Below are 26,186 nucleotides of genomic sequence, written 5' to 3' on the forward strand. Positions count from 1 at the left end.
AGGGATGTTGTGTTCTGTGTCCACAAACAAAGGATTAATAATCAACAGCAGCTCTGATTGGGTTTTTTTCCAGATACAGAAATTTATTAAATGCTTAAACTTTTAAAGTTTTCACAAAATACACGCTGAAGTTTAAACTGACCATCAGGATGAAGAATAAAGGTAATTTAAGTGACTTTGAATGTGGCAAGGTTGTTGGTGCTAGATGGGCTGGTCTGAGTATTCCAGAAACTCTTGATCTACATGCATTTTCCCTAAAATACAATTTCTGGGGTTCACAATGACATCCAAATATCCAATGAGAGACAAAATGTATTGTTTTGCCTTCCTATCGCCTTCTTCAAGGTGATAGGAAGGCTACAGAGACTCAAATAGGTGTGTGTTACAACCAAGGTACACAGAAGACAGCACAATTTGGGCCTCTTAGCACCAAATGAGCATTATTTAAATGCCACAGCCTATCTGAGTATTGTTGCTGTCCGTGTCCCTTGATGACCATGTTGTACCCATCCTTTACAGGATAACGCTCCATAACACAAAACTCAATCTGAATCTCAAGCAGGTTTCTTGAACCTGACAATGACTTCCCTTCACTACACTCAAATGGCCTCCACAGTCTCCAGATCTCATTCCAACAGAGCACCTTTGAGATGTGGTCAAACTGCAGATTCACATCTTGAATGTTTAAGTGAGAAATCTGCAGCAACTGTGTGACATGGGCCAAAATCTCAGAGGAATGTTTCCAGCACCTTGTTAAATCTGTGCTAGAAGGAACAAGGCAGTTTTAAAGGCAGAAGGGGGTCCAGTCTAGTACTAGCAAGGTGTACCTAATGAAGTGGCTGGCAAGTGAATATCACAAGAGTTTTTACAGTTGGAGACACATTTCTCTTTGTGTAGCATCCTGTAATCTTGAGCAGGAAATACCACTGCACAGCACTTTTAATTTACACTTATTATTGTTTACTAAAACCAGAAAACAAAGAGAGAATATTTTTGTCTCCAAATTATAGCGATGATTGCTGTCTGACACTAAGATAAAGCTACATTAGGAATAATTTATAATGTATAATAACCTGCAGAGGAGATGTTTTTGTATTTGCATAGGCTTTCTGGTTAAAACCGGTCATTAGTGCTATAAAATGAAACTCATTTCCATGTGGAAGCCAATGAAAATGTTCTTTAAGACCACAAAGTCAGTCTGCCATTTACTCTGGAGTAAGTGGAGCGGCCCTGGGATTTCTGTTCAGATGAAATTATGCATTTTGTGATTTGTGGATTTTGGAAGATTATTTGCATTTTAAAATTGCTGAATCAAATTCAGCTGGTAGATAACGTGATAATAGTGTATTGTTTCATTTCTGGTTCTTATTTTTGATTTTCTTTATTTTTATTTTGTTTACATTCGTCATTCAACAAACAGTTGTGTTTCCTTCATCTAACTGTCACATTTGAGACCTGCTTGAACAAATTTCTGCAAATATCCTCTCAAGCAACTGTGCATAACCAAGCCTGTCATTTTCCCAGGAATAGAAGGGTAGTTAAAATTACAGCTTCTGAGGAGTGGAAATTTACGCACTGTCTGTTCTGAAAAAGGACCTCTAACAAAATAGCCATATGGTTGCATTTACAGATTTAATCATGGGAAGTTTTAAGATATAAGGGGAATCTTTAATGATATATGACACGGAGTGATCCGCCTATTTTGTGGTAGGGTCCAACTTCACGTGGATGTTCAGTGACTGAGGTAGCTTTTCAGCGGGAGTTCATAATATTTATGGTTCTACAGTCTATCATTTCCATATCTTCCTAAGAGTTAACGCCTAAACGAAACACGATTACAGTTTTAAGGCTGTGGGCCAGGGTATGTCCAGTCATTCTGTACCATTTCTGTTCTCTATATAGCTTCTATCTCTTTATTGGCATCCACCTCTTTTTAGAAAATAAATGCCTCTCTAGCTGGTAGCTGCTCTATTGTGACTGTCAGCTGGCTGCTAACATTGTCTGCTGGCCACTCAGACGTCTGACAAAGGCTACCTGTTAGACATGGGAAACAAGTGAACAGTAAAGTTATGGTCTGTCAAACCGAATAAGTGAATTAGTTGCTACAACGTGAACTAAGAGTTTGACTTGAATTAAAACAAAACTGAATATATGTAACAATATATATAACAACACACTTACCTGCTATGTTGTTAGGTAAATAGAGATATCTGATAAGCTCATTTCATTTAAGCACATAAACATGGTAAAGATGTCCTGCTAAATGGTGAAGAAAGGTGATTTAAGTGACTCTGAAGTGTTTGTGGGTGCTTGAGTGTTTTAAAAAATTGCTGATGTGCTGTGGGTTTACGGCAAATGGATTGAAAAAGATAAAAATGTCCATCAGCACCTCTGTGGGTGAAAAAGCCTTTTTGAAGTCAGCAATCAGAGAGACTGGGCAGACTGCTTTGAGATGATATGAAGGCAAAAGGAGTTCAACAAAGTACAATCAAGGTTTGCAGAAGAGCATCTCTTAATGCACAGCAGAAGTAGACCACACTGTGTGCCAATCCTGTCAACTAGTAACAGCAAATTGAGACTATAATTCACATGGGCTCATCAAAATTGGTCAGTAGAAGGTTACCTTGCCTCGTCTGATGAGTCTTGATTTATGCTGTGACTTTTAGATGAACTTGGCGTAAACAAGGGTCCAGGCTAGTGTTGAGGAGTGTGGGGGATGGTCTTTATGGTCTCTAAGTACCAAATGATCATCATTCAACAGCCACAGCCTACCAGTGTCCATCCATTTATAACCACAATGTATTTATCTTCTGATGGTTTCATCCAACATCTCAAACTGGCCTCATCAAGTCTCCATTTACCAAAATGAACCATGAACCAAAATTTCTTAGCAATGTTTCCACCACCTTGTTGAATTTATACCACCTATAATTAAGGCAGTTCTGAAGGCAAAAGGAGGTCGAAGGTTTGCCTAAAAGTGGCCAGTGATTGTATTATAAAAAACAAGTATTAATTCTACAATTATTTTATATAATCACTGAAAGTTTAAAACCTTAAGTTTAAACCCGAGTGGGAGTTAAGGCTTAAAAATTTGACCAAAATGCTGAGTGCTGAAAACTGGGATTGGTTACATTTTTTAACTCAGCATTTAAATTCAATGGAGATTTAAAGTTGTGGTAAGGACAGCTGCTGTGACTGAGTGAATGCAGCAGACATACCACAGCAGAGCTATCTGGAAGCTCCATGTAAGCGAATTCAGTGAACTGGACCTCTTGTCAATTTGTTAGGTGTTGACGCTTTTTAAAAATATATATAATTCTGAAAATATCTGATTAATAACGTGGCTTTACTTCTGTGTAGCTACTATAAATGAAGTCTTTGCTACAGTATGTGAGTTACTTAGCAGAAATTAGCAAGTGTCTGTGCTCAGGCTAGTGTTAGCTAATGTGCTATATTATTATTAGTAGTAGTAGTAATAATAACTTTGTCTAAAAATAGTAATTTGCTTAAATGTCATTCATAACTGTTGTGTCAGTTTCACCTATATGACACATTTGTGCCATATAAATATAAGAAACTATGTAGGCCTGCCATGACGCAACCCCCCAAACAAAACAAAAACAAACCAACCAAGTTCAATATAAGTTAACATAAACACAAATACACACAGTTATGATGGTAGGCTTATATGTAGTCACAAGATGACGACTGCCGCAAAGCAATGGGTGATGTCTAGTTTGTCTAGTTTTAAATGCAGTCTGAGTTGAACCAGATAACTTAGAAGTCACTTCTAGTCTGCTGTAAAAGTCAAATTGAACTTATTTCACTGGTAAAAATGGCTCCTAGACCCTTTGAGATAAACGAAAATCTCCTTTAGTTTCCTTACACGTCTGTGCGCCATCAAAACCAGTCACCCAGATAATCCCTTTGAACAAACCAAGCCCCTCTGCGTGGAACACTATATCATTGCATATGATGACAATAAACAGGGTCATGTTATCAGTTATGGAACAAGAGAAGTTACTACTCATAGTTAATTACCTATGTTATATCAATTTGACTTATTTATGGTTAGTTGTGAAAATCTGCAAAACTGTAGCCTAGAAGTTTCCCATTTTGCTGGTGGGGATTCAGCGTGTCATCCCTGGTTGCTCCTGCTTTGCAATGCATGGTTTGCGGGGCTGATGGGGGGCACCAGCGGTAGAGACACTGTCTGTCCGACTGGGGGCGGCGTTGGGCAATCACTTTCTACATGCGTCCCAGCGTGCAACCCTCCTGCCACCCTTCACCACCTACTCCATCCTCACTTGTGGGATCAGCAATTCAGATTGCATGCAAATCCGGGAGCGTCACTGTGGACGTGTGTGTGTGTGTGTGAGTGAGTGAGTGAGTGAGCAAGAGAGAGAGAGAGAGAGGGAGAGAGAGGAAAAGAGAGGGGGAGAGGAGAGAAGTGTGGTTGCATTCCTGGAGAGAGATCCCTGCCCCTTCCTCCTTCTTCCTCCTAGTTCCTCTCTTCCCTCCTGGTCTCCCAGCCGGCGGCGGCAGAGAGGGATTTCGAACCCGGGCTGCAGATGCGAAGAGCAGGGCTGCATGGTTAAAGCGTAGAGAAGTTGTGGCAAAGGCGGCTGGAGCAACCTTTAGCGCACTCGAGAGAGTTTGGAGTTTGCATTTGGACGCACCGTGCGGTCAAATCCAATCAGAGAAAAGTTTACTTTTCTGGTTACATCCGTGGTCATGGGCTCCCAGCGGACACTCAGGGCCGGCCGGACGGGGCTGCTCCTGGCGGGGCTGCTCGTGGCTGTGTGGCAGCTTTGCGCCGCAAATTGCCCGGAGAAAGAGTTGGAGGACAGAGAAGAGGAAGCCAACATAGTTCTAACCGGTACCGTGGACGAGATAATTAACAAGGACCCGGTGCATAACAACTATTCCTGCAAGGTAGGACTTTTCATGTGCTTTCCGAAACGACTGCGCCCGAGCGCATGTACACCTGCTGATGGGCTTTAATAATATCTAATAGGCTATCTTTACCCTTGTGTAGCTGATGGAAGCCATTACCTTCCAGTTCCAACTCTCTAAAAGGCATCATCAGCTTGCCTGAAAAACATTTTACAAACTCATTCATTCAGAAGCATTTGGCAGCGGTTACATGGACAGTGCGAGTGAATCCACATTGCTTTCAGAAATAGATGGATGGTGTTTTTTCTCTCTCTCTCCCCTCTTGCCAATTACATAGCCATAAAGCAGGCCTAACCGAGCATGTAATCATCCCAAACATGTTGTAGCAGGAAAACTGACAGGTAGCGCGTACTTGATGTCCCCTCATAAATGCTGAAAACATGCAACATGCCATTTCCAGTGGATGCAAGGAATCTTGTATTTTATAGTTTTTCTGACAATTGGCATCCTAAACTAGGGCTTTGTGACTTGTGGATAACAGGTCATATAAAAAGATCACACACACACACACACACACACACACACACACACACACACACACACACACACACACACACATATGTCTATGTTGCTGTAATATTTTCAGCAACATAGACATATGATCTACAATTAATTGCCTTTATTTAATGATGTATTTAATTTAAATTATAGCCTAAAGTGCTAAAAGGAAAAATTTCAGTCACCCTTCCTCCATCTCTGACTTGTGGTAGACCACTCTATAATCTGTGAAAACTAAACAAGTTTTATTTGGTCAGCTTTCCCACTGCGCTTTTCCTGCGCCCACTTGCTTCCCGTTTCCCCGTGAATGAATGGAGTAGATTAGAGGCGCACAGCTCCAGAAACCACCACCAAATTCTGAAATGAGACAAGAGAGCACACACGTAAGAAAGGAGTGAGCTTTCCCATGACGTATGAAGCAGCGTTTGCTGCACTTGATGGGCACAGTGCACACTGGTGCGTGCAGTATCGTAGGCAACTTTTCAAGCGGCTGGGCAAATTCTGCATCTGGAAGAATTGGCTGGGTTTTCTGTAAGTTGCAAGAATCTGTTTAGGATTTGAAAATTGGGGTTACAAGCATCGGTGCCCTTGGGTGTTTCAGGGAAACCTTGATTATGTTTGAGTTCAAAATTCCCCACATGCACCCCTGTGCGTATGCATAAATGCAAATCTCTCTTTTGTCGTTCTGTAAAGGTCAGAGTTTGGCGTTACTTGAAAGGGAAGTCCAGCGTGAACCGTGAAATTCTCCTGGATGGCGGCAACAAGGTGATGATCGGCGGCTTCGGCAACCCCGGGATCTGTGACAATCAGGTGTCCGTGGGCGACACTCGCATATTCTTCCTCAACCCTGCCCCTGACTACATGAGGCCCGAACACAGGAACGAACTTATGCTCAACTCAAGTCTGATGAGGATTACCCTGCGTAACCTGGAGGCTGTGGAGCACTGTGTGGAAGGTAAGCAGCCAGTTTGAAGGGAATAAAATCTGGACTCTACCTTATGTAGTAATTCTTATAATGATAAACACACAGGAGCTCCTGATAAGTTTATCAGTACGTATCCTTGCTGTTTTGTAAGTCAATTTGCTGTTTTGTAAGTCAATTTGCTGTGACAGTGTTTCCATAAAGTGTGTGACATATAAGGAATTTAGTGCAGGATCTATGCTGTGGTTTGAGGGCTCACAGCAGTTGTAAATCACTTAAAGCGGTAGGATTTCATACTCCTGTGGCTTCTGAAATTCTACAGCCCCAGGCTCAGAGTGTTGAAGTTTCCCTGAACTCCATGAAACAAGGACACCTGAGTCATTGTAGGAGCTGTGTTGCTATGGTGAGGCTCCGGTCTTTCCCAGCAAAGCCTTAAGGTGGGTGTGTCTGATAAACACCTTAAGGACAGAAGTTGAGGGATGATCCCCGACCTTTGCACCTTGAAGCTGGGCAGTTTTATTAAGTCTGAGGTGAAACTCTTGAACTCTTACATACACATAATGCATGACGTGGGAGCATTCCGGAGCAATGCACATTCCCTCCGCTTAATGGCGGGAGAAAGGGAAAATGACTCTCAGCTCACACGCGTTCTCAAAAAAGTAGAAATAGGTGACGTGTTTTAAATATTGTTGTTTATTCAACTGATTTGCTTCAGCCCACAACAAGCCGATTAAAAACCGTTCCTCTTCGGCCGAGAAGTAATTTGTCAGGCTCTTATGAGATAAACTGTGCAGCCATGACTAATAAATCTCAGCATCTACCAAGACTGTAAGACTGCAGCACCCTGTGGGCCCCCCCCCCCCACTCATGGCAGTGAGCTGTGAGCTTGCTGCTGTTTAACTTTTACTGGTGCTTGACAATGTTGGCAGTGGTTCAAAGTGTGACTGTAACACTTACACAAGCCGGGAGCAAAAGAGCGAGGAAATGAATCAGAGCACGAATCACCTTGCTGAAGGCATTCTGGGGCAATCACTGGTTCCGAGTTGCGGGGGTCTATATTCTGGGTACTTTCCTCTAAGCAGTTCTGGGTGGCAGGATGTTCCAGTGGATGGAGCTTGTTTGCAGTGTTAAGTTGCATTTGGCACTCACATAAAACTTCTTCTGTTTGTCTGTCTAGGCACGAAACACTGCACTGCTAACCTTTTTTATTCAGCCCCCTTTTCTTCTCTTCGGACTCCTGTTGTGGAAAGGGGAGTTTCTTGGCTCCGACAAACTGTCTAGAATGTGCCCTTTTGGTTACGGGGCTTTGTGTTTGAAGAGGGTTTACGTCGCATTACCTGGTTTTCTCATATCGATTTACAGCTGAAGGAATAGCAGTAAGGAAATACTAGTCATTATGAAAAAGTCGGTTTATTAAGCACTTTGCTGGGAAGCTTCTGGAGCTTCTTATGCAATGATCATCCTGTAAGTAACAGCCTGCAGCACAACTGTCAGGTGCAGCCCCGCCGTGAAATCTTTATTTTGTTTTCGGGCCCTGATAATTAGCTTGAATGCCTTCATCCAGAAGAGAGTGAGCTGTGAGGCTTGTTCCAGTGAAGGGTTTTAATTAAGAGAGTCAAGTCAGATCCCATCCATTCTTATGCAGCCAGTACCCCCGGAGACTGTGGGATGTTAGCACAGCGGGACAAGACTGTACCTGCCGCAGCAACTCATTGTACCCTCCTCTGCTCTCTCCTCATTCTTGACATTTTCGATAGCTAGGATAGACTCAGGAATGCCTGGCAGAGTGCTGGGTGGGGAGGTGCATTGTCTGAGGCGGAAGAAAAAAGGCTTTGTGTGTGCTCCTTGCCACCAGAGTTTTTTTTTTCTTTTTTCTTTTTGGACACAGTCATAAAAGAAATAGGATGAGTGATGTAGAATGAAGGCAAAACAGAGGATTATTATTTTTCTTCCTTGTTGTTGTTGCGCATGTGAGGACGTGGTTTGTGAGGGATGTTTTGTTTGCCGTGGCTTATTTGTTGGATCGGGGCCCCGCGAGAAGATAGATACCCTCAGGCTTTATGTTTCACCGTTTTTCTTCGCACTGGGTGGTGCCACTTTAGTGCCGCTTAGTCCATGCGTGCGCTCACTTGGCTGCAGGCTCTAATACAAGATTTAGCAAACATTTGCAATGTCAGTTATGTCTTAAAACGCTGTCCGCCACATTTAAGATGAATAAGCAAGGCCTTCTCGGTGTTCTTTTGTGCCCCACTTTTGTATGTTGAGGTCTTATCGCCACCTACCGAAGCCCTTGCAGGCATTTCTGTTACTTAAAGGAAGAAACTGAAAATCCAGCTCTTTAATACAAATGCAGCTCCTCTCCCACATAGTTGAATTTGCACCCTGTCAGGGCAGATAAGCAGAAGGCCCTGAGGACACGCAGAATGTCTTCCTCTGTTCAACCCTCTAGCTACCAGTTAAATGTTAGCCCTGTCATTTGTGCTGTGCAGAGAGTTGACAGATAATAGGGGTGGCTGTAGCTCAGGTGGCAGAGCAGGTCAGCCACTAATCAGAAGGTCGGTGGTTCGATCCCAGGCTGCCTCCTGGCTGCATGCCAAATATCCTTGGGCAAGATACTAACCCCATGTTTGCCTACTGGTGGTGGTCAGAGGGCCCGGTGGCGCCTGTGTCCGGCAGCCTCGCCTCTGTCAGTGCGCCCCAGGGTGGCTGTGGCTACAATGTAGCTTGCCATCGCCAGTGTGTGAATGTGTGCGTGAATGGGTGAATGACTGAATGTAGTGTAAAGCGCTTTGGGGTCCTATGGACTAGAAAAGCGCTATACAAATGCAGGCCATTTACCATTTACCATAATGTGTCAAGCAGGATCCAGCAGTCATTTGCTGTGTCTTTGGAAACAAATTGAGTTGTGGATTGCAAGAGTGGATAAAGAAGGCAATTTTAGGGCTCAACTGAACTCTTTCTCCAGATATTGTGAAGAGTTTAGAAGACACACATAATGACGTAACAAAAACAGAAGGCAAACTGAAGACAAAAGTGTTTGGTGGGGGGGGGTGTTGGAAGAGAGGAAGCTGCTTGATGGAGAAGTGTTGAGTTTGCAGGGAGATTGTATCTGTCTTGCTCTGTTTATCAGCTGCTTTTGTTTCAGCTCTTGATGACTTGATGCCAAAGTCTTTCCCTTAAGGCCCTGACAAAGACAAAGAGCTGTTTCTTCCTTCTGTCTTGATCTTTTCCTCTCTCTCCTTCCCCCTCCCGTCTTCTTTATTTTGTTTCTCTCTTTTTAGGGGAGGGGGAACGAGCCAGTCAGAACTCAGCGTATAGTCATGCAACAGCTGCATCAAAGATCATTTCTTTGCCCCTTTGTGTTGCATCTATTTCAATCCATAATGCTGACTGCAGCTAGTGTGCATGCTGTCCTTCTGGGGTGATAATGAGCAGCATTTTACCACTCGACTTCCTACTGATGCTTTATGATCTGTGTGTACGGCAATCCAGAGGCTTGCAGGTTAGCCGGGCTTGTTGAGAACATGATGGGGGTTCTGGTGTGCCAGCAGGTGGTTTTGCTTAATGATGGTCGAGCAGACAGTCTTGCGGGGTGGGTGGGATGTGGGATGACTGTTTAAGCCCCCCCCCTCTTCTCCTCAAGGGGCTGCTTGGAGTGAATAAAGCTGGGTCTTGCGAAAAGCTTTTTTTCCCCTCCACTGTTTGTGCAAGGAGGAGGCTTGGAATGGACTGGAATTCCTAACCTGGCTGCCCTCTCCCTCCTCCTTCTTTATTGATATGTGAGGAGATAATGATGAAATGGGGAGGAGTGAACATTTCAGATTTTACCTGCAGCTCTTCATAACGCACATGCCAATCATATGGATCCCCAGAAGAGTTAAAGACTTTCCAAAAAAAGGACCTGTCATTTCGCTCAATCAGTTAATCAGTTACTAAAGGCCGTGGAAAATACTCATGCTTCAGCAGCTCAGGTTTTCAGGAATTTTAGGGCAATTTATGTGAGGTTCAAGTCCTAATTATGTTAAATTTTGACACCACATGTTGTGTACACAGGATCCTCTTGCATTAAATGACTTCTGTGTGTTTTTCCTGAAGGTTCATTTCACTTCAGGTGCAATAATCGCCTCTAAGCTTAGTGGAGTCTGCCTTTAGTTCTGGTAGAAAGGCCAGTCTCTGCTATTAAACACTCTGGGAAAACTTGCACCAAGTTTGCTGCCTTATAATTAAAATATTAGGCTCCGTTTCCACCTGTTCCTGTGCAAGGAACTGTACGGGTAGATTAAAACATCACAGTTGCACAGTGAAACATGACAACCTACCAGTTTCCCAGGTAGAAAAACATATGGCTTATGGGTAATTCCAAAGGGGGAGATGGAATTTATTTCGTTGTAAAGTGTGTGCGAACACTACACAGCCGCACCCAGATGACTGAACTAAAGCACCGGGGTCTTTACCCAGTCCATGTCTACATAAGCAGCCTTTTGTCTTCAGGGAGTCATGGGAAGTCAAAAAGAGTGACTTTGAGGATTGGATTTTTCTCAGGGGCCTTGAATGGATTAGGCTAAGAGTGAGACTTCATTCGTTTGCTGTAGAGTTTTTCCACAAAGGTGTACCCTTGATAAATCTGTGTACCCTGTGTGGCTTATGTCAAAGCATTTATGCAGTGAAGTGAACTGAATTGGGCAAATGGAAAAGGCTAGATGGATGGCTTTGATGAAATAAGCAACAAAGGCAAGGAGGGAGTGACAAGACCAGTGGACCTGTGTGCCATCTAGCCCAGAGTCTCCGGAGTTATTGCGCATTTTACATTTTAATTAAAAATGCAGGAGTGGAGTGCCTGCTTGGCATAGCGATAAAGGGGGCTGAAAATGAAAAAGCCATGAAAGACGGGAGCGAGCAAAGGAGGAACGGACCACTTAACCGCAGTCTGCTCATCTTGGCTTGTTTCCCGGCTCAAAGCAGGAGTGTATCACTCCGCTGCTGATTAGAATCACAGATGGCAGTATGTGATAGCGATAGTAAGCAAAAACACCTACATGTAGTGACATGCCTGTCACTACCTGTGAGATGTTGACACGCTCAAACTGTACACACAGACATACTGTGTAACATCAGGGCTGTCCTGATATACTACGTTTTGTGTAAAAAAGCCGTCAGAGCCTGGCTTCATGCAACAACACGCGATTGCATCTTCTGATATGTAAAGTTCGTCATCTTTCTTTAATTGTGACAAAGCGAAAGACATTTAAAAGATCTCAGCACTCGATGTAGGACTTCATTCCAGTCACGGCTCTCTTTGGCTAAATACAACATGATCAAATGATTTAGTAAGTCTTTTGATAGTAAAGATGACGGTTTTCACCATACAGCGATTGTTTTAAGGCTAACGGAACTGAAAAGGAGATGTAAAGTTAGCTCGTGTCAAAGTCCCAGTTAAGCTCTTCTTTAGTCCAGGACCAGGAAAGTGAAATTGACTCCGGAGGCTCTGAGCAGGGCTTTGGATGTACAGTGACCCGGAAACTTTTCTCTTCTGTCCTCAACATAAAGAGTTCAGAGCAGCAGTCTGCATGAGATCTGGGCTCTCTCCAAGGAACTGGATCCGTGACAAAATTCCTGCTACCAAGGCCACATTTCTGGAGCCGGGCAGCTGCTGTGGCAAGTGCTGCTACTTACTGTCATGCCAAAAACATCAGGTTTAGAGAAAAGAGTTTCGGTGAGACACGGGGAGGGAAGGGGGGATAGCAGGAGCCATAATGTGATTTGTATTTAGGTCAGGTCAGCTGTCACTCCAAAACTTCTTAGATCAAGAAAAACGGAGAAGAAAAAGTTTTTTTTAACCCTGTGAATTCTTTTTGTTTGAAGCTACAGAGGCTTTGTTTTCTAATGTCTCTTCCAGAGAAAAAGTTTGACATGGAGAGATCTCTGGGGTGAGAAATAAAGCCTTACTTCACTTGTGGCAGATGTACAGAATAAGTGGGGGATTTTTCATCTGACTTACACCACGGCTGGATTAAAGCAGGAAGAAACGAGTTCAGGGTTTAATTAGATTTGGGCCCCTCTGGATGTCTGATGCAGATGCACTGACCCAGTGCTTTTAATTACAACTATCATGCTCCTTGTTGTCTCGTGGTGCACACCTGCTATATACTGTCATCCATATATCTGCCAAGTGCAGCTAGTTTTGTGTTATCTTTGTGGGCTTCTCTGTAGTGCCAAAGCAGCTTCCTGTCTTTGGCGAAACCTCCCTCAACTTTTTGAGGAAGGTTTTTGTGTCTAATCCTATGCATCTCTGAACTGAACACCGACTTCCTTAGGATGATACACTTACAGGAAGCAGGGTAGACTTGACAACATGGGGCCCACTGTTCACAAAACAAATCTTAGGATTTACACAAGCTTTTCCCAGTGTTGTCTTGCTCCTCAGACAACAGTTTAGTCTGCTTTACTTCCTTTCTTCCCCTTCATCCATCTCTCTGTGGAAGGATAGTCAGGGTGAACCCAGGATGAACACCTCTCCTTCCCTTGTGACTTGACCTTCACAGTTTCCTTCTGCGTTTGCCATCATGTTTATTTTGCTTCCGACTTTCAGTTCGCATCTTCAATCATGTTCTCACTTCCGGATGACGACCTGTACGTGTGTCTGTCTGTCACTGTGTGTGTGTGTGTGTGTGCCTTTGTCATACCTTTGTGGCTGGTTTATACATTTGAGCTTGCTGACCAACCACAATTTGGATTTTATGCCTCTGCTCTTACCTTTAACACATGTTAAAGTATTTTGTTGCCTGATCTCACTCTTCTGTACTCCCACAGTCATCATCTTCCTCCTCCCAGTGTTGCCATATTACTGCACTTCCACCTGTAATTAGACTGGAATCCCATGCCCCGTAAAGCTGTCAGTCCTAACAACCTGGTGCCTCTGACCTAATTCTGTATGCTTCTCTCAGCGTGTCTCTCTGCCAGTTTACTCACAAAAAGTCAGTTAAATTATAACCCTGGACAATCAGAAATTGTTTACAGGCGTAGAAAAGTACTATTGCATACGTGTGATAAAAGTTTGCTGTGAGGCCTTCTCTCACATCTGTGAAATTGCCTAAAGCTATGACATTGGAGGCACTAATGGCTGGAACTCAATGCTGTAAGCTAGAAAGAGAAAAACAGGTCTAGAGTTTGAAAGAAGTGAGCTCCCCTTTTGTGCATGCACTGGAGTAACCCACTTCTTACTGTTGATGGATGAGTTTCATCGTGCGTAATTTTAGCACCATGTTCTGACAAAAAATATCAAATAAATATCTGCTGCATCGGTGTTGATGTGTGACATATTTGAACTTGCTGCTATCAAACACATGAACAGAGTGTTGCTGCATGTATTGATGAAGAAACGTAATACTGGCTGTAGGTAACAATGTCATGATGGATGAGAGATTAGACTTTTCAAGTCAGTGCCATCAAAGATGCTCAAGTTTCGTTTACTTTTACTGAGTTATGGAATTTATGATATGTATTATCTTGACAAACCACTTGAGATTACTCCCCTGAGGAGTAAAACCTCTTGGGACACCCACACCTCCTCTTTCTTTTTTGCTTTGCCCTTCAGGCTTACAGATTTGTCTGGCTGGAAGGAGGCACCGGTCTGCCCCTGTTGTTTCAGCCAACAATGACAAGGACGTGATGGTTTTCAGAGGGAGATATCTGGCAGAGGATGTCTCACTAGCTTAAGCTTGTATCTGTATACACACATTCACATAAACACAGACACAGACTTTACTGTCTCCAAATCCGAATGAAACATAAACATAATCCAGCGCGTTTGTGACCCAGCCTGTGCACTGTGATTATTTTCAACAATTTTTCGAAGAAATGCACGACCGACTATGTCGTGACGTAGTGAGTACACACAGATAAGACGTGAGTTTTAGGGTTGTTAAAGTTATATGTCTGCATATAAAGGATACACATATAGAAAAAAAGATTTTCAACACTGAAAAGAAAACAACACCAAAATTGACCATATAACTAAGAACATAGTACTTTAAAACTTTTGCAATCCAGTAGTAAAACGTGTCTCTCATATAAATGAAACACTGAATTTCAGTGGGATTGTCTGCATAACTAAAAGTTCTGTAAAATAAAAAATAAATAAATACAGTTCATTTTATTTTTTATATTGTTTTATTATATTTCCAGTCTGATCTTATTTCTGTTTTGATTTTCTTTTACATATTTCCAGTATTGCCGGCCCCATCGGTGCACTTTGGTCAGTCGTGTTTTTGAGTGTGTTTTCAGTTGTTAGTGGAAAATCAATCACAATAGCTTGTGAGCCTAAAAATGTAAAAGTATACAACACAATTAGGAGGTTGGACACGTGAGGAGAATCTTCCCCTGGATAGAAGCAAATATTTAAATGCAAATAAGCAATTTGAAACCTGATTGCAATTGAATGAAATTCTGATTTAATGCAGTTCTTTACTACAGCAGTGTGTGTTAAAGGTGTTGCGTATGCAACAGTTCTGCACAACATGTCTACAAGAGAGAAAATGTGACTGGTAATCTAGAACAGAAAGGAAGAAGTGAAGTCCAAGATTAAAGAGCACGAGTGATGGGGAGAGACAGCCGATGGAGAAGGGCAAACAGAACAAGAATGGGAATGAAGGGAAGGGATAAAAAGAACAAATAGTACAGGGAATGCAGAAGAGAAGAAGAAAGAAACGCAAAGTCAGCTCAAAGTTAGAGCTATTGAACTGTGAAGAAAAGGATGAAGACAGACATTATTGATTAGGTTTCTCAAAGATTTAGCACATACAGCAGAATTTATGGCATTTTAGTCCAAATTTAGCCATTAGGACTATTGGCTGCTGAACACAGCCTTTAACAGATAGCTTCCCTCTGAAATCCCTTAAAACCCATCTTAAAAAATAATAGTTAAGATGCTTACAATATCATCCGCATCGTCTCTTCCACTTCTACTGCTGCCACTTTGTTAGCTGTTCTTGAACCCACACAAAAAAAGGAGAAGCCTTGAAGTCATTGCCCAGAGGCAGCTTTTGGCGTTTTCCAGCAGAAGCATAGTGCCTGAGAGAGGCTTGGCCTGAGGTAACAAGTTCTATCACAGACTGCAAGTTGTTGCCAGAAGTATGCCCGGATCAGCCTCTCCAAATCTCTCCTTGTTGTCACTCAGAAGCCCCTTGTGCTGCATAACCCAGCCATTTTTAACATCCCTTGATCCTCTCGTGACCATGAGAGCTAGAGAACATACAAAAAAAGTTTGTAAAGCCATCTTTCTCAGTGATGATTTTCCTCCTCTGTGAGTGGGTAGAGGCATGCTCTGGAAGAGCACTTGAAACAGACATGTTCGAGAGGGCTCTTAGAGAAATATATTAGCATTGAGATGGATGGAGGCGTTGAGTGCGGCGAGTTTGGGTTTGCGGTGTTCTAGTCTTCAGCAGGCTACGTGGCCAGCAAATTCAAGCAACATGTAACCGAACAGCTTTCTAAAGTATAGTTGTTGTAGTTGGGATATTTACTCCCCTGCACTCACAGAGTCCTTGCTGCAGGATTCAGTTAGCTCCTGCTATAGTATAAAGATAAAAAAAAAGTGGAGCATCTGGTTATAGTAAGGTAAATACATTTGTATAGCACCTTTCAACAACAAGACAAGTGTGCTACATGAGACATAAAAGGCATTGATTGTTGAGGGATACAGAGGAACATATAATAAAATAAGGAGAAATTGAAAATACTTTTTTGTCATCAGTGCAGCATTGCTCATCAGGAACAGGACAAGTGTGAGCCTGTGAGCTCAGTGTATTCAGCAAATGAGAAGATATAACACGCCATGTCTTTTATTGGCTGCCTTAAATCTTATGCTTTATCTTCAGTCAATATTAAATTAAGTCCTTTAATTGCTGTTTAACTGCGAAGTGCTTTATGTGCAGGTTCGGGTAATTTTGCCAACACAGTATTCTCCTTCCTCATCTGCACATCAGCGACCTTGATCTAGCACTCGATACAAAGTTCCCACTGGAATTTCCCCGAGGTCCTTTTTAACTGGTTAACTTCCAGGGTCTTGTTTCGGCTCAGAACAGGCTCAGAGCGTTGTAGCCTCCACACATCCTGTTCCATTTAAACAAGGGAAGAGTTAAAGGCATCAGGTCATCCTCCAGTTAACCTTTACCTGAAGCCAAAAGGGACTTTGAATTGGTTATGGGATGAGAGGTTAAAACAGGGTCAGGCGTCTTCACAGCGCCAACGTGACACATTCCCAGGACGAGCATACGGTTGAACTATGCATTGCTTGAACTAAGTGACTGCTGCACAGAGTTTTTTCAATGTGTCTTCACCTTACTTTATTTATGATGATGTGACATTGAAACTCTTACTTTTAAAGGAAATCTGATCACTTGGCTTCCTGAGTGAACTAGACCCAGCTGGCTGTACAGAATGTATATTGCTCTTGCTCTAAAGACCATCCACCCCCTTCCTCTTCTTTTCAGTGCATTATTTGTTCTAAAGCAGTGCATTTGTTGCACACCACTGAAGCCGATCTCTCCCTTTGTCCCCGTATGTGTTTCTGCACGTCTGTCTGTATGTGAGTCACTCTGCTGTTCCCTATCTATGTACCTCTCTCTCTCTCTCTCCCTCTCTGTGTCTCTTGGTCTGGCTCTCTCTTCTTCGGTTGGGTCTGTGCAGATTGAATTTGCTGGTTAGGATGCTTCTGGAATCTTGATCAGCTCTAATTTACATCTAGACAATGGTACGAGTTGAGAGGCAATTTCTCTCCTCCTCTTCTTCCTCTGTGTTCCCCTCCTTGAACCTCCTATTCCTCCTTTTTGTCCTCCCTTTCACTTCTGTGGCTTTGCCAGCGGCCCCCATCCCTCCTCCTTCATTGTGTTTTTCGGAAGATGGGAACTAAAGGACAGAGAGGGAGTCACCTCAGCAGTAGACTAAACTGAATGCTTCTGGAGTTCATCACCGCTCTCCTGATAATGAACTCTACACACTTGTCAGAGCACATACGTGCACAAACACACACACACAAACCCCTTCTGTTAGCTTTAAGCAAGCTTTGAACAGCACAGTCAGCCTTATGTTGTACTGTGTGCCCTTAATATCTGAATGATATTATGCATACATGACATGACACCGCACAGTACTGTCAATTAGCGTACGCTTCGTTTGGCACCAGCTCTGGTGTCATTGTCAATGATTGCAATTCAAATACTGATCCCCTTTGACAGAATTCACCATCACAAATAACAGGCCACGCTGTGCAGAAGCATAAAGCATCTCCAATTTTGACTAAGTGCTCTAAACTAAAACTGACTTGGCATAATAATTGCTGTTTAGACTAATTTTGTGTAAGCAGACAGCTAGGTGGAGAAGCCTGTCAGGTTGCACTTGGAGGGAAAACTAATCTATACTCCATGTCAGTTTAGTTTATATCTTTAAATATGATTTTGTTCAAACAAAAGTCATGGATACTCTTTTTAGTATAAGGTGTAAGGGTTAAGATTTGAAATGTAGTTGTTATCTAAAAGTTGCTGAACTTGTAGCTGTCATTTTAAAGACCACGCACCCTATTACTCTCTTTTCTAGCTTCATTTTTTATTCTTTGCAGTTTCAGTCTGTGTTTATATCATACTGGACTGTAGTGCAGCCCCCTTTAGGTCCAATTTATTCCAAAACAAACACGTTAAGCTCCTCTCCCGAGTCAGAGCCTGGAGTTTCAAACAAAGCATTTAGAAAGTGTTTTAGCTCACAGAAATTACTTGCACGTATGCTGACCTCAGGATTTGGAGAAAAAAAATGTCCATGTTTAATATAAGCAACCACCCTATTAACAGTACATATGATTAAAAAAAACAAGAAGCAGTTCACAAAGCAGTATATTTTACAGTCATAACAGCCACTCTAGCATTTTTTGATTTGTTTACTATCTCACCAGGACATGGCTACGGGCTAAATATGAGCTTTGTCTCCTGTGTACAGAGAATGGTTTTGAATGTGTTAGTTTGACATAAGAGATGGAAGTCGCTTTAGTCTGTGCTCAGAGAGGAGCCATAGCCTAGAATCGTTCAATCTGTTTCAATGGAGCGATAGAGCTTCTGCTGAACAATTGTGTGCAGTATGTTGGGCCAAGTCACAATCTTTCAGCTGGCAATTATCAGTCCTACAACCACCTGTTCACAACGTATTTGCAAATATACACAAATCCATACTAATTTACTGCAAAAAGAGTAAGAGTATTTGACATAGATTACTTTTTTTGCACAGGTGATTTGAGGGAACTAAAGGAAGCTTTGACACAAAGGACGCCTTGCAGCTTCTAAACGCCTGAGGTGTACATGGTGTCATCTAGTTTATCTACCATGAGCTTTTTGATAGTTTGTTACCCTGGGATTGATTGTTTGGTTCCCCATCTCTGAGGCACTGGGTTCGGTGGTCATGTTGATCTCTGTCACTATCTCTATATAACTCTTCATTCTCGCTTACGACAGCTTAACAGAGTTGCGCTGTTTGTAAGTTAATTATTTCATGGTGTGAATACTCAAGAATGCAGACTACTGATTTTAGCAAAGTCCCTAATGTTATGATCATCGACACTATAACATGATTGAGGGGCGTTTCTCTTCTTTACTTTTTAAGTTTTCATATCTCGGCTGTTATAAATGTAGATACCAACCGATTTGCGAATAGCTAATGTCGCCCCACCGATGAATCAGTTGTGCTCTGTGTAGCAATCAAAAAGACAGAAATAAGACATAAATTAACCACCGATCCACCCAAACATACCCAAACAAACAAGAAGCACCTGTGCAGTGGCCGATCATTGATAGCTGATAAGTTCATCTCCTCACACGACCTGTGAAGTTAGCTGTCAAGAGTCTAAAGCAATTTCCAAACAGTTCTGTCTCTACTTGTTAAATACAAATTAAAGTAACAAATGACTTCTGCTGTCACATAATATATAGAACAAAGAAAGTCGATTTTTTTTCAGTGAGTAATAAGAAAGGAGTGATTGATTACATTTTTCAGGACTCCACTGAATGATCGAATTATTAACTATAGGTGTTATGCACAGCTTTTGGGCCTGTTGAAACTGATACAACACTCAGGAGTCACTTAGCAAATTGCAGCTGAATTCCAAAATAAATGTCTTATGAAGGACTGTCAAGTATATATTACCATTCAAACCACTAAGAAAACAGATTTGGTTTGGTATTTGCTTTATTTGGCTTCAGAATGAGACTTTTCAGCTGCTCATTTTGAAATATTTGGTCCCCAGGATAGAAAGTGATCCATTAAAATTATTGCATCCACCTTACTAATGAACACCAACAGTTGTTCTACATACTTTCCCTGGTGTAGTTTTGCTTTGGGAGACTCTGGTTCATACTGATTGCACCTGAATTAACAAATGAAGCAATGTCAATGATCATTCTACTTAATTCAGCACAGTATTAGTTGTTTTGAAAGCAGGATATATTCCAAATCCTTGCTGCCTTCACCTGATCTTCTCACTGTGACATTTATAAAACTGATGCATACCCAATCTTATCCAGTTGAAAGCAGTTGAAAATCACAACAAATAGGAAGGGTGGACATGAAATCATTGGGGGGCCTGTCAGTCTGCCAAGATATGTTCCTCCAAAGGTTTAAAGTTGGTGGATTACCTGCAGTCAGTCATGGCTGCAGTGTTTTGGATTCGCTCGCTTTAGCCCTGCCATCATTCCTTTGAAGAAGCCGAAATGAGATCCCCTCCATGCAAATCACTTGGCTGGTTTGAGATGAAGCGCCGACAGTCCTGATAAAGGGCGACGCTCCATCACCTCCACTCTCAGAAAACCGATAGCGTATGAAGTTTATTAAAAAAGTCCCTTTCCCAAGAGTACCCCCTTTCCTCCTCATTTTTAGCTTTAATAGTAGAGATTTTTTTGAGTGTGATGATGCTGAAAGTTTGGTGCAACGCATCATCCTAGTTTTATGTGCAAATGTCTTTACATTGTGCGTACATTTACATTTCTGTGTGTATTTGCATACGCGCATGGATGGAGGGGAGCGGCAGCTTTTTTCTCGATATGCAGAATATGAAACCTACTGAGAGCAAACTTTTTAATTTCATTCCTCTCCGCCGCCAGTCTGCCAAATTAAGGGGGATTGAAATGTGTTTTTTTCATCAACAGCAGACTTTAAGACCAAACTGTTATCAGCTTATTCATTTACTGAGCCCTGAAAGGGAGTTTGAGCTCAGCTAGTTAGGGGAGGGATGGGAACTTAATTATTGTGTGTGCGGGTATGGTGAGAGACCAGAGGAATACACGCTCAGCGTTGGAGCAGATTGTGAATGATCACCCTCGGGCTACCACCAGAGCTTCTCCTCTTTAGATCTGTGTTGACAAAGGCTCGGAGGCCAGCTTTTGGTAGGGTGTGGAGGCTTGGAGGGGGGGTAGCCTTTGTTGTTGACTTCTTGTCTTTTTGAACCCTCTCCTCCCAACCACCTGTCTCCCATCGTGTCTGATTATCAAAGCTCTAAAGCTGAAAAGAGTGCATGCTTCAGACTTTGAATATCATATTTGCCGTTCTCCCCTTGGGAAACAGAAATAAAGCTTTTTGGTGGGAGGGGTTTGGTGAAATAGCCTGAATCATGGTCATAGACCATCTTAGGGCCACAAACTCAAGTTCACAGAACGAGGAATTGTTGGAAGCAGAAGGGATTAAGGAGAAGGGTTGCTCTAAAGAATCAGGGTATTGTTGCAGCCTGCTCATCAAAGCGTAAAGATTTTTGAAAGAACGAATGGGGCTTTTATGGAGATACACTGCTGGCCTCCCGCTCGATCGCACGCACACAGAGAAATATCATTACATTTGAACTAAACATTTTGCTCCCCTGAACTTTCCCCCACAGTTTTTTCCACAGTTTTCTTCTGCTCCGTGTTTACATCTGACGGAATGCTTATAAATAATTAACAGATTTAATGCGTTAACTCTGAAGTAATGAACTGTAACCCTCTTATCTTTGTGACATTAGCGGTAACAATTTGGTTTCTTTGTTTTCAGAGCCAACTGTTTCCTCAATTTCTCCTGCGCTTGTCTTAGATCGTTTGCCAGTAAAGCATGGTGGGCAGTGTTTCGGTCATTTGATTTGCAGCTTTTAATTCACACGCTGCGCCTGTGCTGATATAACCATTGTGATCCTAAAAAGTCATCAGCCCTGCTACGCTTGTTGAGGATCCACACACACGCACGCACTCAAGCAAACTTTATCCTGCCCATTTCTGGTTAGGCGCGCAGGTTCTTATGCCTGCAGATTATTCACGGGGATTTCATTCTAAATGAGGTGAAATTATTGCTCTCTGTGAACCGGGTCTTTCAGAAGTCACTGCCAGAGCTTGAGCTACTCTTTTTTTGTTTTTTGTTCTGCTTCCCTTTTGTTGGTGTGCATGGCAGAGTAACCTGACCCTGGATGTGACAGGCGCTCAGCTGAAAGAAAAAGCCATTTTTAGCAGTGATTTTAAAGTGCATGTGTGTGTATGTGTGTTAATGATTGTCACAGACTTGGTTTAAGGTAGAAAATCTGCATATGTTCTTATTCTGGATTCTTTTTGCAAACACTTGGCTTCCTTATGGATGTTTCATATTGACAAAACGAGAGCCAGACTGATGCTGGATTTTAGAGGCCATTGTCGATGATTAGACTAATAAATTTCGACATTAATGTATTGATTGATTGTCTTTGTGTACAATACAGTTAGGCCTATTATAGGTTAACTTTCTTTAAACTATTCCAAACAGTCACTTTTAGTCCAATACTTTGTGCAAAACATAAAAGAAAATCAGCTATTTGAATGAAGCAATCAGATGACGATCACCTCACTGCCTCTAATTTAGCAGGTGAGAGCACAAATGTAACAGGTGGTTATTCTGCTGTAAAACTAGCAACACAAGTTCCTGGATAGCTTGTTAGTTAATTTGCTGTTGCTAATTATACCCGTAGCGGTAGCCACATGTTAATTTAAAGCAGTGTCTCTCACAGTCATAGTTTACAGTGCAGGACTCACTTTCTACAGCCTCTGAGGAAGAGTTTGCATGCTTCTGTTGTGGAACTCTGCATATTTGCGCTTTCCAGGCCTGGCTTTCTCCCTTGCTGTGAGTGTGTGAAAGTATTTTGTGTGGTCACTCAATAGTGCTGTAAATGCCTGCATGCACAAACACCAACACACTTTGATGTCTTTGACCACAAGTTTATTCAGCATTTGAAGACAGTCAAGTGAGACAGGACTCTGCTGTGTGTGTGTGTATATGTGCAGGGCTTTGTGTACATGTGCTGCATGTCAATGAGAAATGCACATAAACTCAGCTCCAGGTCCGCTCCTTTCAAACACTCCTACTCGGTTGTCCTTCTCGGTCCTCTCCTGGCTTCTGAGTCATCTGCAAACATCGTTAACATACTTGGTGTGATGACTGTCAGCCTCTCCCAGATGGCAGTGGTGGATGTTTGCGCAGGACTATTATCAGCTTCAGCACACGCTCAGTCATTCAGATCGCTTCAGCTGAACAACAGCCAAATTCAAATATCCCAGTTCATTTTTTCCATTCCAGATTTATCCTCTCTCTTCAGTCCTTTCCGACTTGGGAGTGTCTTGTTCTGCTCTGTCGCTTGCGTGAAAGGGAGCGTGTAGCTGGTGGCTGGGGAGAGTGTACTCCTGCTGTTTGGGCAGCCCTTTTGTCTCCTTAATGACCCGGCCACGTAAAGTTAGCTGCTCTATTCAGAAGGCATTAAGGGTCATTTTACCTGATGACGGCTGTTTCCCCAGTCACTTGCCTGGGGGAGGGGAGAAGCGTGTGGGAGATTTGTGTCCACTGGGAAACCATGATGCATTTTGGAGATGGTTGTTCGCCATTTTTGCAACATTTTACTTTGTAGTTAGAGAAAAATTGCTTACTACTCCGTATTTGCTCAGTTAGTGTGATGATGTTGTACTTTACTGAACATTTGGAGAATTTTCTTTTCACTTGCCTTCCCCCTCTACACAAAGGTCAGGGTTTAGTTGCGCTACAGAAATCCAGAATCTGGTAGGGATTTATTTCACCTAATCTTGCTGAAATGAATGCTTGAACCTGGATCCTTCTGTTGAACGCCGACCTCGTATAAGTTGCTTCCAAGTTCAGAAGCATACATTGCTGTAGTTCCTGCACAGATTCACTTAAAGCATCTGTTGTTCCACTGTGTCCTTCATCAATCATGCTAAATCAAGTTACAGAGACATTTATAGGACAAAGGGACAGGAATAGGAGAAACTAAGCTTTCAAAGTTGTGGCAGAAGCCCAGAAAGACATTACATTTGTTTAAGTGGGCTACTTAGACATTGATTCACCCTCCATAAAATGTCCCAGATACTTTTTGAAGTTACACACATTAAACTAAAAAGCAGAGGTCCAGTCTTGTAAAGACCAGCCAGATTTTTGCCTGTCAAGTAAAACCTCACTGAGAGAGCTGTTTCTTTAGTTGTCTTGTTTAAATTACTGTAGTATGTTGTGTTTTGATGCTATGCAAGTACCAGATGGGCTGCAAAGTCTGAGAACATACAAGTGCAAATGCATGGTTGTTCAGTTTGACATCTCTCCGTTTTTTCATTTTCAGACCTCACGAGCATCATGTGAGTCCAGGCAGAGTTTAGGCACAGTTTCAGAACTCATCCGTGTCTTCCCTAGTAACATGATCACATGACCGTTCAGATACACTGGGCATGGCTGTGTTAGTCGTGTCAGAGTAAACAGGAAGCAGAGGGTAGGTTTCTCAGTTGTGATTAATCAGGAAAGGACCCGCAGTGACTAATGAAACCCAATCACTTTAGCGATTTTCAGTTTCTACCTGTCAAAAGTGCAAATTGACTGTCTGAGTATCCTCATCGTTGCGGGAGATTTTTCAAAAGGTCGATTTTCATTGATCTAAAAATGCTTTGCATGCTGACTGAAGGCCAAAACAGCGTCGAAAAAAACTTTGTTTAAAAACTGCCCATTTAAGTTTCGACAAGTCCTATTTTATACAAATAAATAAATGGGGCGATCGTGGCTCAAGAGTTGGGAGTTCGTCTTGTAATTGGAAGGTTGCCGGTTCGAGCCCCGGCTTGGACAGTCTCGGTCGTTGTGTCCTTGGGCAAGACACTTAACCTGTTGCCTACTGGTGGTGGTCAGAGGGCCCGGTGGCGCCAGTGTCCGGCAACCTCGCCTCTGTCAGTGCGCCCCAGGGTGGCTGTGGCTACAATGTAGCTTGCCATCACCAGTGTGTGAATGGGTAGATGACTGAATATGTAAAGCGCTTTGGGGTCCTTAAGGACTAGTAAAGCGCTATATAAATACAGACCATTTACCATGTATAAATAAACCGAAATAAAACTGCTTTAACCTGGGTATTTCTGGGGAGCATTTTGTACACCTCACATGGATGTAGTAAGTAAGGCACGATGAACCTTCTCATTAGAATTCAGATTCCAGCTTGTGGTTAAGTGCTCCACTACCTGCTCCGTGGCTGAGAAATTGGCACTTAGGTAATGAAATGCCCATCGCTGACGGGGGTACTTGATTGTGCTGAGACTGCGAGAGGGGGGCCAAGTGAGAGGGGAATGGGAACTAGCGCGGGGGGCAGAGCTGGGGATGAGCCCAAGTGAACATTAAGCACACAGCAGAGAGTTGGAGGAGAATAAGTTGCGAGGCTGCTGCTGCTGCTGGCACAGATACATCACCAGAGGAAGGGTCTGACAGGTCTACTTACAAAGTATGCTCTCTCAAGGATGAAACTGGGTGTAGGTTGGAAGCTCTGCACAACGCCAGGAGCTGGATCTGTGAAGCAGATGTCATATTTATTTATTGCTAAAATACTGACAGCAAACTCATTCCCAGCTATGATATTTTTTTTTCATCTGTTAACGATTAGCAGTGCTAGGTTCAGTTGATAATTGCAAATAACACAGCAGTGCAGGTGCTAGAATGGTGTAGGAAGACTTTACAGGTGTTTAGTTCATCAAGGCCAAATAGATACAGTCCAAGAATGTGGGTGTCACGGCTGGTGTGATACTATTACAACACGGTCATGGTTTTTACCGCCTACTACTCATCGTCTGCCTATTTGTTATTTCTTTCTCCTTCACCTACGGATGGCCCAACCCCTTCCTCAACTTCCAAACCAAACACAGTTACCTGAGTATGAAAAGCAGCCCGTTCATTATCTTTACAGCTTCCGCACTACTTTGGTTCCAGTTCCAAAAGGTATTGGAAACTGTGACCTTTGCTCCTGCTTTTGTCCGTCAGTTCTCCCCAGCATTGTCTGCCTCTGTTACATTCATGCTTCAAAAACTAAGCAGGCATTTCTGTAAGTAAAATGACAGTTGATTTATTACTAAGCGCTTCAGTGGAAAGTGAAGGGCAATCTTTGATTAAAGTCCCTCTAATAAGTAACAGCTCAAGTTAACAATGAAACCTCAGTTGGCCCATTTAGTTGGGTATTTGCACTTCTGCAGTCATGTCGTCATGTGTTGGTGCATCACATCTTAGTTTTGAATAAAACAATGCCGAATACTCGGCAATCAGTTTTAAATGGGATTGCAGATGAAAATTCTTGGAATTCATTCATATCGTTTTCGTGACCAAGTGTCTCAAATTATCAAAAGTATCAAGTCTATCAAAAGGCAAATGAGAAAAAGTCTCACTAGAAAAAGCCTAAAACAGATGGTGTCTGACGTATTTGGTTTTTTTTTTTGTTAATCAGCTGCTGCCATATGAGCAGGCTGAGGATCTTTATTGTTGTGCAGTTAGC

General features: G+C 42.5%; 1 protein-coding gene across 3 annotated transcripts in view; it reads left to right on the top strand.

Moving 5' to 3' along the window:
- Positions 1-4,364: 4,364 nt before the first annotated feature.
- Positions 4,365-26,186, top strand: part of agrn (agrin) — a 257,870-nt gene continuing 236,048 nt past the window's right edge. For all 3 annotated transcript variants that reach the window (XM_026153154.2, XM_080295221.1, XM_026153157.2), the window contains exons 1-2: positions 4,365-4,935; positions 6,148-6,409. In XM_026153154.2, the coding sequence (XP_026008939.2) occupies positions 4,735-4,935; positions 6,148-6,409 (463 nt within the window). In that variant the 5' untranslated portion in view covers positions 4,365-4,734. The remainder of the gene's footprint in view (positions 4,936-6,147; positions 6,410-26,186) is intronic.

Source organism: Astatotilapia calliptera, chromosome 20 (assembly GCF_964374335.1).
Source record: "Astatotilapia calliptera chromosome 20, fAstCal68.1, whole genome shotgun sequence".
NCBI classification, from domain to species: Eukaryota; Metazoa; Chordata; class Actinopteri; order Cichliformes; family Cichlidae; genus Astatotilapia; species Astatotilapia calliptera.